The 14,409-nt window shown below is 51.3% G+C and overlaps 1 protein-coding gene across 1 annotated transcript; it reads left to right on the plus strand.

The window, feature by feature from the left end:
• Positions 1 to 8,862: 8,862 nt before the first annotated feature.
• On the plus strand, positions 8,863 to 9,891 carry BC939DRAFT_473968 (uncharacterized protein; the record flags this gene model as incomplete). Its single annotated transcript, XM_051558386.1, has 1 exon — positions 8,863 to 9,891. The coding sequence occupies one exon, from the start codon at positions 8,863 to 8,865 to the stop codon at positions 9,889 to 9,891; it is 1,029 nt and encodes a 342-aa protein (XP_051415845.1).
• Positions 9,892 to 14,409: the final 4,518 nt, after the last annotated feature.

The following is a 14,409-nucleotide window of genomic DNA, read 5'->3' on the forward strand; positions in this document are numbered from 1 at the left end:
TGAACACGCTGGCAGAACAAGAAATCGACCTTATGATCCAGCAAGAACGCCAGGCACTTTTGACCAAATCGACCGTATCAATGTACGAACGATACCAGCGGCATTGGGTGGTAAGTGTGAGGTTCGCACTGCCTCTAATACCTTATACTCGCAACAAGCACGCGTAAAACCTAATGAACCTGACCTAATGCTTGACTTCTATCTCTCCAGGAGTGGTGCCGTCGAAAAGGATACCCAGATATCAACGTTTACTGCAAGAAGTTTCAGCGATATATGGCTGAGAATGTTGCTGAGGAGCCAGACCCTATGAAAGGTATCGAACCTTTACGCGCCAACCCAAAGGTCCGATCTCAGCAACGGCTGGCGTACGATCCAAACCTGCCCCTGCCTTCCTACGAAACGGTGGATGCGTATATCAAGGCCGCCATCGATCTTTATGTCAGCCAGAAATCCGACTCCTCAAACAAGGCCATGCAAAACGAGCCCCACCCACGCTCCGCTCATGTCCGGACGCTCATGAAGAAGTATCAGCTAAGAGTGGCCGCGCTGAAGAAATCTATGGTCTCGACCGATCTGACCTTTGACGAGGGAAACGACTTGGAGGTGTTGAGGCAGACGATGAAGACAGCTTGGACCCACAAGTACCGGCATCTAGGCGGTGGAAGGAAGCACGATGTCGTTGGCCTCCGCACTCGGCTTAACGCTGTATGGTCCCACTATATGGTAATGCGCGGTGAAAACATGAGGATGGCTACATTGGCTGACCTCGCCACTCACACCGTCAATCAAGGAAACTCTGGAGGACAAAGTGTTGTTGGTATCTCTCTTTCGATGCTACGAGGGAAAACGAACCGCGAGGGCAAGGAGAATAAAGGAGTTATAGTGCGAAGCAAGGATGTTGAGGTCTGCCCCGTCGGTGCCTTCGTACTCTACCTCTATGAACTGTGGATGGTATGATCTCTCTCCTCTATTCCTCTATTTTTTTTTAATTTTTTTCCTTAATTTTTTTTTTTAATTTTTTTTTTAATTTTTTTTTTTAATTTTTTTTAATTTTTTTTTTTTTTTCGCGCTCATAACAATCGCCTTTTCATTTCTTCCTTTGTAGCATCCAAGAAGCCCTCCGGATTTCAACGAACACTCCTGGAGCGAGATCTTCATCCTATATGCAGGAGGGGATCCGTTGAAGCAGTTGTCACACAGTGCACAGTACAGGCATGCCGCCACAATGTGGAATAAATCGGCCAACCCAACGAACAAGCCCACTCATGCGCATCGAGGTTCTGGAGCGCGCCATGCTCTCGCGGCCGGGGCGGACATCGCCTCAATTGCGCAAGCTGGACACTGGAGCGTTGATCGCGTGGCGACACATTATCTGGACCGACATTCTGCGCAGGTGGCTCTGAAAATGGCCGGGTGCACATTGCCAGGGGAGCGTCTATGGCTCGCGCGAAATACTCTCATCCCGCCTATTGACCTTCAGCGACAAGTCTTCCCATTTATCGAACACTACTTCACGGATTCCGAGGATTGGCTCGTATGGACTTCCAATATCATGATGGATCGCGATATATTCGAGGATCGGCCTTCCAACACCAGGATGAAAATTCTGAGCCAGGACATCCCCAAGCTGCGCATCCTTCTTCTATTGACACATCTGCGCAAAGTCCTTCTTCAAGACGCTGCGGTTCTCATCAATCTTCGAACTTCCGAATTTCGTTACGGCGAGCACCACATCTTCAGAGATCGTTTATTTGGCAGCACTCTATTCTTGAGGTTCCAGGAACGCTTACTTCACAGCATAGAAACTACACGCTCCCCGGTATCGGACAGCCTTGCCGCAAACGCTCCAGCCATCAACCACGAATTCCGCTCGCTGCACATGCGAGATGAGCAGAATAACCGCGTACTCAACGAGCTCCTCAAGACCACATCTGCTGTAAGAAACGAGCAGAGAGAAGACCTCATGGAGGCTACCTCCACCATTAAGGCTCGAATCGACGATCGATTCAGCGCTCTCGTCAGCTTTGCCTTCGACATATCATCTGGCCTCACTCAAGCGATAACCAATTTATCTCAGAGGGAGCAGCAGGGAGCAGATCAAGGGCGTCAACCACAGAGTCAACAGAACTTGAATGGCTTACGACAACTTCAACAGGATCAAATGCAGGGGTTGCAGCTACTCCGAAATCTGGGACCCAGCCCGCAACTAGCGCAAGCGCAAGAGCTGTACATCCAGCTTATAGAGAAAACGCAACAGCTAATTCAGCCCCAAGGACATCAGCTATTGCATACGCTCCAGCCGCATGTTCGTGTTCAACGTTCTCAAGTAGAACGACAACTGCCGGGTGAAGAACAAGAAACAGCGGCGGAGCAGGAGCAAGCGGTGGTGGAACAAGAAGATGAGCAGGAACAGCAATCGGAAATCCATCAGGAAGCCACCTTGCATCTACCGGACCAGGAACAGGCGCTTCAACCGCCAGAGCATCAACCACAGCCTGAAGAGCATGACATAGAGGACCAAATGGACCAAATGGAAGAAGCGCTGGCGTACCCTAGATATCAACCACCTTTTATTGCTGACCACATCATGCTTGGACGCGACGATCCTCTTCGAGACCAATGGAAGGAGTGGTTCTTTGGACTGAATGGGCAACCATCACTTTGGCAACTCAACAAGCACTACAAGTCCAAGTGGCGGAAGGGGAGCGACCAGAAAGCTAACACGCGGTCAAAGCAATTCTACTACAAGAGGCGTCTGATCCGCTCGGTGTTGAAAACCTCCTTGCGGATGCCTGGGTCCACATTGGAGTTGAGGGTTGAAGCAGCTCTACAATCAGTAGAAGAGCAGCTCCAAACGATGTCTATGAACCGGTACGTGAAAACACTTGACGTAGAGAGATAGAAAGTGAATAAAAAAAGCTTGCCATTATGACCATTAAGACGTGCAACATGCGACATGAGAATGGAGATGAGATGGTGCAGCCAGCCTTTTTTTTTTTTTTTTTTTTTTTATTCTACAGACCTACAGACAGTAGAAAAAAGTGAGTGCATTGTATTGGGATCCTAATACTACACTAGGAGGAATCCAGAGTAATATCCCCCAAGTATTTCTTTCGAATTTGGGATACTGGCACAGTTCCCCCATCCAAAAAATTTTTAGGACCCCAATAGGAAATATACTGTACAGCAAAGTTATCCCACTCCTCCGGGATCAGTTTGTTTTCATCAACGCGGCTCCAGAAACATGGCCCCGTTCCACCATGCCCGCCTCTATTGTTATTTTTGCACATGCTTCAAGGCTCCAGTCCAGCATATCGTATTTGTTATGCGTATTTGTGCTGACTGAATGCTCTTTAGCGATACTGTCTGTTGCAGCGCTACAGCTTCTTTTCATTCTATGCTGACCACTGATATTTAGACAACAAAAGGACAGCAAAAATAAAAATATAAACAAAACAACGCACTACTAATACTAGTTGGCACAAAATACTTACGGAGCAAGACAGCACTGATAAATGCGCGTAGACGAGTAAAGTAATGTTGTCCCTGTCTTTCAACCGGAAGAGAATGGTACGAATGGGAATGAGTCTGGGGGAAGGAGCGCCTTGTTCGAAGAACCGCTGCAGACAAATTACGCGCATGAATTCGGAAATCGCTCTTCGCAACATATACTTTAATGGGTACCAAGATTGGTTGTAAAGTAAAACGGCGTTTTCTATTGTTCCACGAACCTGCTCTTGGACACAAACAATCCAACCCACGTCTTAACCCGCATTAGCCTTGCAGCCCGATGAGTCTGGCCCTCAACCCAGGCATTCATTCGTAATATCAACGTATGCGACGTTCAAATGAATTGTGAACACCATGCTTTTGACAGTGCTTAGGCAGAGTAGATGAATTACCAACTTGGGCCTCTATATGCATCAACGTATATTTGCATACATAACCGAACGATCACAAGCTGCACTCTGTTTTTCCAAAATACGAACGAGCTGGCCACAACAAAAGGATGAATCTGAAGCGCAGATGTTGTTGTTTATCGGTGGACAACGGTCCTTCCGGTTTTCATTGTATGCACAAACACTCTGTTTGTGCCAACAGAAGCCCTTCCTGTTTGTATATCCAACATTTACGCACCCAGAATATTGCAGGTGAGCACCTCGCCCTCCTTATAAAAAGTCATTGTACTTCCCACATATTCATAGCTGCTTCGCTCCGTCGACTGAACCTCCTCCTTCGGTGTCCATCTAGCCTAGTCCGCCCCTTCTCCCATCCTATCCAATCCACGTCCGGCTCCGCCCTCCTTCCAGACGTTCACCTTCCCCTCACACCTCTCTCCACGACTTGACACGTTTCTTCCGCCACCGCTACCCTTGCACCACTAACGCCTCCCACCATAAGAAATGGCCTTCGACATCCGCGACGAAGACGAGCCTCATGATGAGTTCGACGAGTATGAGGAAGTGAAGCAGCCGGAACGTCCAAAGTTCTATCGCCGCAAAAGTTCTGGATGTTCTGCATCCCCAACGCGATCATGCGCTCATCATTGCCGTGGTGCTGGCGCTCTATGTGATTATGCCCAAGATTGCACAGGGTTCATGAACAAGGCCACCATCAACTTTTCGCAGCTTGTAAGTCCATTGCCTGCTCCTACTGTCTTTCTGTCTGTTTCTATCCAATTCAATATACTTTTCTGCGCCTCTCGGCACTTTTCTGCGCTTCCCACCATATACCCCCCACATCTCTGCTTCATCTTTCACACCGCGAAAAAAACACACATGTAGTACATACGCTCCTGTGTGCACTGCTAGGTCGTACGCGGCTGTTGGCTGAAACGTATCTGACGCATCCAACGCATCCAACGCATTTAACGCATCTAACGCATTTAATACATCTGTGCCTGCATGTACCGTGCATGCCATGAATCTGCTCTGTAACTCTACAGGACATCACCGACCCCTCGCCCACATCCATGAACGTGGTGATGCAGGGCGAGATGCGCAACACCGGACCCTTCCATGCCGACATCAGCTTCCCTGGGACTGTCACTGTCTCCTGGAACGGCATTGTGCTCGGCACTACCGAGATCCCTGGCACCAGCACTGCTTCGTACGTATCTGTGCAATACCAGCTGTGTATCTGCTGAATGATTTGCGGGCCGATGATGCTCTCGGTCTGCTCGCTGTATCTCACCCTGTATTCTCTCTATCTCTCTATCCCTCGTTATCTCGCTATCTCGCTACCTTGCTGCTTTGCTATCTCGCTCCCGGCTTCTCCACTCGTCCCTCCCGACAGTGGCGGTCATGGCGACTTGAACCTGCAGAGCAGTGTCACCATCACTAACTCGAGCGGCTTCGCAGAGTTCTCGAGCTACATGCTCAATGCCGAGTCCTTTGTCTGGCACCTCGAGGGTAAGCTGAACGTCAAGGCTCTCGGCCACACCGTCAAGGACCTCGACCTGAACAAGGACATCACTGTGAAAGGTAAGCACCCGTATGGACATGCATCCGAGCAGCTACTCGAGCATGCACTCAAGCATGCACTCGAGCATGCATCCGAGCTGCTATCTGTGCACTCTGTTATTGTCTCTTCACGCAGACGTGCATGTTCTTGACATCTGCCACGATGCCTAACCCTCAATTGTCTGCACCTCCTTTTGACCTCCCCAGCGTTCAACGGTCTGCCCGGTACAACTATCCAAAAGTTCTCCCTCCCCGGCGACGACCCCTCCGGCAACGGCATCATCATCGAGATCGACACCCTCGTCACCAACCCCTCCGCCATCCAGATGTACATGGGCAGCTTGACCTTGGCCATCTCGTATAAGAACACGGTCATGGGATATGTCACTGCCAACAACCTGACCATGGCCCGCGGCCCGCAGACGCTGAGCATGAAGGGCGTGCTGATCCCCCAGGCCACGGTCGAGGGTCTCGCAGACACCTCGGAGATGATGTCCCGCTACATCGGCAATGCCGTGACGGACACCATTGCCACTGGCTACGAGGTCAAGCCTGACGGCGTCAACTCGGTCGACTGGCTGTCTGCGGCAATCAAGAACCTGAAGCTGACGGTCCCGCTCCAGAGCCCGACGCCACTGCAGCTGATCAAAGCCCTGAACCTCGGGGCCCTGGGTCTGACCTTCACTCCTCCGACCGCGTACCAACCCGTGACGACCTCGACCGGTGTCCTGGCCAACTACACGCTCCCCGACGGCTTTGGGTTCAACATCCAGTTCACTCAGGTCGCCAACGAGCTGGCCCTCAGCCGCAACAACATCACCATTGCCAACCTCAACTCGTCCTACAACCCCTCGACCTCGAACATGGCTGCGGGCACCCTCAACTTTAACCTGCTGGCCACTCCTCTGCTCGTCCCCGAGGACGCCCACCAGGCCTTTCAGGAGTTCAACCGCGACCTGACTGTCGGCGCCAATCTGCCGTTCAATGTCGTGGGCAAGGCCTCGGTCTTTGCCAACACCTCCATCGGTGTCGTCAACCTCGTCAACATCCCGCTCAACGCCACGACCGAGCTTAGCGGTCTGCAGAGCCTTGCCAATCCTGCACCGACCATCACGGCCCTCCAGGTGGTGTCCGGCACCGCCACGGACCTGACCATGGCCATCACCGTCGTGATCGTGAACCCGTCGTCGATCTCGCTGAATGCGGGTGACATTGTGCTTGACCTGATGTACAAGGGTGTCCGTCTCGGAACAGTGACCATGCCAAACCTGGCTATTGTCCCCGGCGCCAACACTGTCGAGGCCTCGTCCACGATCAATCCCGCAGCCTCACCCGAGGGCATGGAGCTGCTGACCCTGTACACCAGCGGCGCCGGTGCCGAGGTCAGCATTGCAGGCACCCCCACCAGCACCACTGTCGATTCGCTGACCCTGGCCTTTGGCGCACTCAACATCGGCACACAGATGCCTGGGCTGCAGTCCAAGTTGCTGGCAGGAGCCTCGCTGGTTGTGCTCGACACCACCCTCGCCAACGGCATCGCCCAGACCGTGGTCACGGTCAACAACCCGTTCGTCCCAGCCATGAGCATCCTGTCCATCGACTCCAAGATCACCTACAACGGCGCCTCGCTCGGCACCGTGGTGTCAACCTTCAGCTCGCCCCCCGTCATCCCCGGCACTGGTCAGGGCACCATCACTGCCAGCCTCGCCATGAACACCGACCCACACGACCTCGTCACCCTGATCCGCGCCCAGGCCGTCAAGAACGGCATCAACACCGACGCCTTTGACGGCCTGCTCTCGCTCCAGCAGGGCGGCAACCCTCCCGCCAGCCTCTTCGACGGCTTCAACGTCGCCGACTTCACCATCAAGGCCATGGCCGGCCTCAGCGTCGACATCGAGATGACCACCACCGTCAAGCTGGGCGACTACCAGGTCACGATCCCCTACACCCAGACAGGCGTCCCCACCGCCACGGACCAGACCATCCTCAAGCTCATCCCCATCGTCGGCACCCCCATCGCCCAGCTCCTCGTCGAGCGCTCCGTCCTCGGCTTTGACTCTATCAAGATCCTCAACCCCACCGACACCAACTTCCAGACCGACATTATCGGTGCCATCACCGACACTGGCCCACTGGATGCCCAGATCCAGTTCCCCAACCCCGTCACCATCTCGTTTGACGGCAAGCCAATTGGAACAATGATGATGCCGACGGTGGACGCGGTCGCCAACAAGGGTGCGCCACTGAACCTGGCTGCCGTGCCCTTCATCATCACCGACCTCGCAGCCTTCACAGACTTCAATGTCTATGCGCTCAACAACGAGAAGTTCGACTGGACGATCTCGACCGAGGGCCTGGTTGTCAATGCCATGGGCACCTCGCTCCCCGGCGTGACCATGACCAAGAAGGTGACGCTCGACGGCTTCAACAAGCTGCAGGGCCTGGAGCTGTCGAGCTACATCATCAACACCATCGACGCCGACGGTCTGCACATGGTCATCAGCGCCTCGCTCGCCAACCCCTCGACCATCGGCCTGACCATCCCGGTCTCGAACTTCGACACTGGCTTCCACGGCAAGGTGCTCGGACCAGCTGTGGCCGAGGGCCTGACGCTGCTCCCGCACGGCAACTCGAGCTTTGCACTGAAGGCGACCATCTCGTCAGCCAACGGTGACCTGAGGCCATACCTGGCTGCCATCTTCCAGAACGCGCTCGGCGGTACTGCGACACCGCTCGATGCTACCGGAACGGGCGCACCCGGCCTCTCATGGCTGGATGCGGCAATCAAGTCGCTGGTGCTGCATACCAGCCTCCCACCTCTGACGGAGCCGCCAATCGAGTCGGTGGCCATCGACGCCATGTCCATGGACTTTTCCTGCGACTCGTGCGTGTGGTCTCCGACCGCCATCTCGACCATCACGGCCAAGACGAACCTCCCCTTCGCAAACGGTGCGCCGATTGTCCAGCTCAGCCAGAACGTCGAGATCCTGGACAAGGATGGTCAAGTGGTCGGAGTCCTCAGCACTCCCTATGCTCCAGCCACCACATCCGGCAACACGGTGACATCCACGGCCCCTTCTGCGCCACTGGTTGTTGCTGATGGTTCGCACGAGATCTACTCTGCCTTCATCGGAGACCTCAACATGGCCACGACCTATGAGCTTGGGCTTCGCGGAACAGCCGACTCGATCCTGGATCTCGGCGCACTTGGTCAGGTCGAAGTCAAGGGCATCAAGTTGGACGTCAAGACATCGATGGCTGGCCTCCAAGGACTGCAGAAGATCGAATATGTTACCAATCTGGGCTACGACTTTATTGGGGGTATCACTCCACGCTCCTGGTTAACATTGTCAATCCCAGCAAGCTGACCCTCAATATTGGAGATTTGACTTTGAAGATGGGCAAAGACACCACAGATGCAGGCTTTGCTGGCTACTCGCAAATCACCGACTTGATATTGGTCCCTGGAGACAATCTGATCCAGGCTGTGGCCGCTATCGATAATACATTACCTGGTGGATCTGAACTGGCGACTGAACTCTTCTACCAAAACACGACGGTCACCATGTACGGCTTCCCTGGGGTCAGCAAGAACCCTGCCCTGGCTGCTGGATTGCAAAGTCTTGTTACTCAGACTGTCATCCCCGCGGGGTTGGAAACGTTCCAGAACGCTCCTCCCTACAGCGCGACCTGGAAGATCAAAGTTCCGCCAACTGCAGTAGACGATGGCATGATCGAGATCACGACTACCTTCAGCAACCCTTATTTCTCCTTGCCACTCCACATGCTCCTTCCTGTCTCCGATCCAGCTGTGTACACGGGCACGGATCCCAGCCACATTGAGGTTCCCATGGGCAACGGCGGCACCCCAAACCGAATATTCGATTTCCTGAACAACTTCAAGTTCGATCTGGCTCCCAATTCCTCAACCACCATCACGATGCAGCTGCAGTTATCGACGATCGGTATGAACGGAACACCTAGGAGCTACGTGGAGGGGGTGGTTGAGCAATCCAAATCCGGAACCGTTCCGATCTACGTGATGCTTTTACCTGAATGTACCCTGGGCAAAGACCCCCGTAAGTTCCAAGGCTACTGGGCTTCGGACACTATCTACCCTGACCTCACCTTCTTGACGCTTGAGACCGGACCGGACTTTGCGCTGATTCTTGACTGGTTCGATAAGAAGTACCCACCAATGCCTTTGATCGCAACCAACCCAGTCTCAGGGGTTACTTCGCCAACGGTGTCCCCCAGCGTAGTCTCGCCCACGTCGACCGTTACTGCCCCGACGGACCCCTCCTCGACGACCCCATCCACGACTGCGTCAGCAGCACCCAATCCCGAGCCAACGCCGACGACGACAACGACAACGACAACGACAGTAACACCGTCTCCAACACCAGAAGTGCTGAATCCGGTGTGAGCGCGGTGATGCCATGATAGAAATGCATAACGTTCTCTAAAGATGTGGTTCCTTCCACATAATATAGGCCCGTATTGCCCGTATTTATTCTTCATCTTCATCTTCATCTCCAATCTCTAATTACGTACAAAGACCTTTCTCCCTTCCGCCTTCCAGAAATCTATATTGAATAATTTATTTCAATGGATGTTACGACCTCATTCTTCTGCCTTAGCGCTGTTGTATTGGATGAAATGAGATGTGCTGAAATGCCATTAAAATAAAAGAACAAAAGAAAGAACAGAAGTACGGCAGAGAGTATCCTAAGTCCTGGCCCTGCATACGACCTACGGTTGGTTTGCGGCCGATCGAGTCGCTCGATCTACGCGGAGAGCTTTAGCCCTTGGTTCTCTCGTACAAAAAAAAAAAAATGGTCAAGATTAACTTTATAGTTCTGCACGCACTTGCTCATGAATCTCCAATGGATGCTAGACTACGCCTACGGAACTTAGGCGCTTGCTTCTTAAGCGTTCATGGTCATTTCGTTTGCTCAGGCAATATTTTTTTTTGTAAATGTCTTGCAGTAAAGTAAATTACCTCGGCTTCAACTCATTCCCTCTGCATTCTATCTGTTCCTTTATCTGCTATATCCGATTGGACTATATCGCATTGAACTGTATCATATTAAGTTGTAATTCATTGTACTGTGCTGCATTGTATTGTGTTGCATTGCATTGGTAGCATGTGTCCGGAAAAGATTGTGGAACTAGACTAGCTTTTGTGGAGGAGCCCTTTTTTTCCTGTTCATTCTTGTGCTGTCGTCCTTCATACGCCTCTCTATTGCCTATTGTAACACCAAGCGTAACAAAAAAAAAAAAAAAAAAAAAAAAAAAAGCACTAGCTGTATGTGTTTAGAGTCAAGAAGCAATAGTAAGAATGAATTGTACACTAAACAAAAGAGAATAAGACTCTTTGTATAGTAAGAGTATTGCTGGAAAACAGTATCTCGGCTAGCGGCTATCGCCAAAAAAAATAAAAAAAAAAATATCGGTGTGTGCAACGCGAGAAGCCGACATATAGTTGCCCAGCACCAAAAACGTGCTGAGAGAGGTAAACATTAACGTGCTGAAGTTTCTGCCCTTGCGTCTTGTTGATGGTCATGGCAAATGCGGCCTTGACAGGGAATTGTCGCCTAGTGAACTTGGTTGGCGCACTTCCGTCGTCCATGGTCGTGAGTAGTATACGCCATGAAGGATCTCTGCGCCTAGGTATCTCTGGTGGAGTGCCCGAACGACCAATCAAGTGCTATTGCAGAGGTCTGATGTTCCATACATATTTCGAAGGAAAATGATAGGCTGGCCAATCTTCAACAGTAACACATGCGGAGGCATACCTGGAAAGTTGGGCGGAATTCAGGCACTCTACAGGATAAGCGGCAGTGTACACGCCGTCCGCTATGTCCTGGCTGTTATAAACCTTCCCTTCGCCTTGTCTCCCATTAAGAAGCATCTGAGTTACCATAAAATTGATTCTGTCTACATCGACATTGAATGTCGTAAATATTGCCCGGCCTTTTAAAATATCTAGTTGCTGGGGGGCGATCTCAGTGTCTGAATAAATCTCCCTGATGAACTGCCTTTCAGACGGGTTGTTCTCGGTTACGGGATTGGCTGAGTTGAACACATACTGGTCTGGTATCCTGATCAAATCGCCATGCGGACCTGGAGTGAAAGTTGGCTCTGTGCTGTTACCAGTACGGAGAAACCACTCTGTGAAAGACTGGCCTAACGGGTCAGCCTTTGTTCGTATGTTCTCTCTAAGAGTTAGAGTCTGCACATGCGGTCAGATTTTTCGAGAGTTCTCGAGGCAAGCACCCCCAATCTGGGCAGGTGTTCCTCGAGGCACAACGGGCAAGACTTGACGGAAGTCTCCCCCAAATACGGCAACCTTGCCGCCAAAAGGCGTGTCCGTCTTTTGCATGGTGTCGCGGAAAGTGGCATCCCCTGCTTCGAAGATATGCGGGTGGTGCATCAGTGCCTCATCCCAAAAGACTGCATCTGATTCTCAGATCCTTGTTACCATTCCCTACTGCACAGGAATATTGCACGTTGAGTGCTCCATGATTTGGAGGGGAACCTTGAAGGTCGAATGGATTTACGGCCTCCTTCCAGGGTTTGTGCGATGATTCCCGACGAAGCGACCACGATTACGTCTTTCTCCCCCCTTCCTCGGATGTGGGCAATTAAAGTATTGTACAAAAATGACTTTCCCGTTCCCCCTGGCCCACCAATAAAGAACATATTTGAAACTTCCTCGTCCTATTTATCCAATGCTGCCGCAACCATAGACTACAGTATCTTTTGATCGTCGTTGCAGAGTCCCCAGTTGTAATCCGCCTTTACCGCGAGTCCCTCGATACTGAGTTCTGCCTGTTGTCCGAAGTCATCGTCATTAGCTTGATGGTGAAGTTGTGAAACTCGCTAGACATCTCCTCATAGACCGCAAGACTGGTCCCAGTACCCATCAAAATCTCATTGATGGGGAACAGTACAGTACTCCCGGCGTCTTCTTCAGTGTTCGGGCTAGCTCCAGCATGTTCCAGGAAATCCTCAGAAAGGTCTTTGGTAAAAGCTTGCCACAGCTCGAGAGGGTTAAACTGGCCGCAAAGATGGAAAATCATGGCAAAAAGATGCCGCATTGCCGCCGGACTTTGGTGATCTGCAGCTTCCTCAAGGTATCGACGCCATGCTGAATCTTCCTCCAGCAATCCACGCGCATTGGCGGTCTCCCAGTAAGTGGCATAAATCTCTCCTCTACGGACTCGTGCGAATATTTTCGAAATTGGTTGCTCCTCTAACGTGTAGGAGCAAAAGGCGCAAGCAATACCGACTACGATCGACGTTAATTGCGAAGTTCGGGGTCGCATAGTGCAGTTAGCCGATGGTGTTCGAGACTCCTTTTTGCCTGGCGATCCAAGCATGGGCGTTGTTATCCCATGCGTAGTGCTTGGAAATTTCGGAGTAGACGTACTCTCTAGCCTCCGGATGGCGCCTGTTCAACTTAAACCATGGCATGAGGTTCGTATCATGATTTCTTTCCTCCAATATCGTCCCTGGAGACTGTCGAACGCCTATAATAATATGGCGCCTGTCCTCAACGTGAACCTGCCACCGCACAATATTTGGGGTATGACCTTGTAGTGGGAAGGCAAAAATCCTCCAGAGTGCCCCGCAGGTGGATATATACAGTAGTCGGTCGGCCATCTTACCCTCTTGACTGACCATTAGAGTGTGGATGGCCGATGATGTTGATGGACTGCATGGGCGCAACCTCTCTGCTTGATCTGTTCTGGTCCATGGTCGCTTTTAACGCTGGGCCCTTCTTTATGACATCTTAAAGTCAGTATCATTCAATCGCAATCTGACATTGGGCTTTTTTCTCCGATATGCCGATGATAACTGGGAAGGGACATTGAAGCATGATTCAGACAACTATTGCGACAAGTCACTGCCAGCGTACCTTCCTTACTTGTGCTCGATGGGAAATGTAAGCGGAAAAAAGGGGCCAATCAAAACGCGCGCCCGAAAAACCATACCAATCCCTCAGGACGTATTTGATTTTGTTCCTTCAATACGAGTACATGGACCATCCTTTGTCAGATAGAAGAAGATATAGAAGTATCTGCAACATGGAGCGATCTAGACCACCATATCCATCACGACCCCGATTAGGTCAAACTGCGATCACTAGCACCAATATCCACAAGATTGAAGGTATGGTTGCTTATCGTCATCAGGACGACTTATAGAAAAATAAATAGCGCGTGGGTTTCTCAGTTTTCCAATTGCCTCCTTTCAGCCCCCACGCCCCCTTTCAATAACTGAATAAGATCAAGGCCAATAGCCGTTACAGTATTTTTGGAACATATCCCACGCTCCTCTCAATGCCGATGCCATCTTGCGGTAGCTTCCATTTAAGGCTATGATAAAAGCAAGATTACTGTCGATATGGAAATAAGTGAGAAAGAAATATGGGTATTCTAGGGCTCAAAGTACACGTAAAACTAGCTCACTTGTAGATTATAGTGCTGGACTCGGCTGATATGCAGCAGCTTCCCTCCCCTTGGAGAATGAGGCACAAGTTCTAGGCTGGAAAAAAAGGAGCATGGATTTTTGCTTTTCCAGCACATGCTGGAGGAGAAACAGGCATGAGCTGCATGCAAAACAGGCACAAACCTTATATAGAAGCAGCACGGACCTCTTCCCGAAGGGTGCTAACCGCTTGTAAAAAGCAGCATACGCACAGTCAGCGCGTATGCTGGTTCACATAGCAGGGTCTCCTTGTCTCGTCCATTCTCAACAAAACTCTTCGCACCACCTTTTTCACACAACATACGCAATTCCCCACTTCAGACGTATTTTGCAATGGGCTGTCAGAACGAATATGACACCGATTTCCCTTTTGACGACGATGTCGACGATGTCGATGATGATTACCATAACAAGGACTGCACCAATGAAAGGCCTATGGACAAACACC

Source organism: Gamsiella multidivaricata (genome assembly GCF_025024155.1).
Source record: "Gamsiella multidivaricata strain RSA 2152 chromosome Unknown BC939scaffold_9, whole genome shotgun sequence".
NCBI lineage: Eukaryota > Fungi > Mortierellomycota > Mortierellomycetes > Mortierellales > Mortierellaceae > Gamsiella > Gamsiella multidivaricata.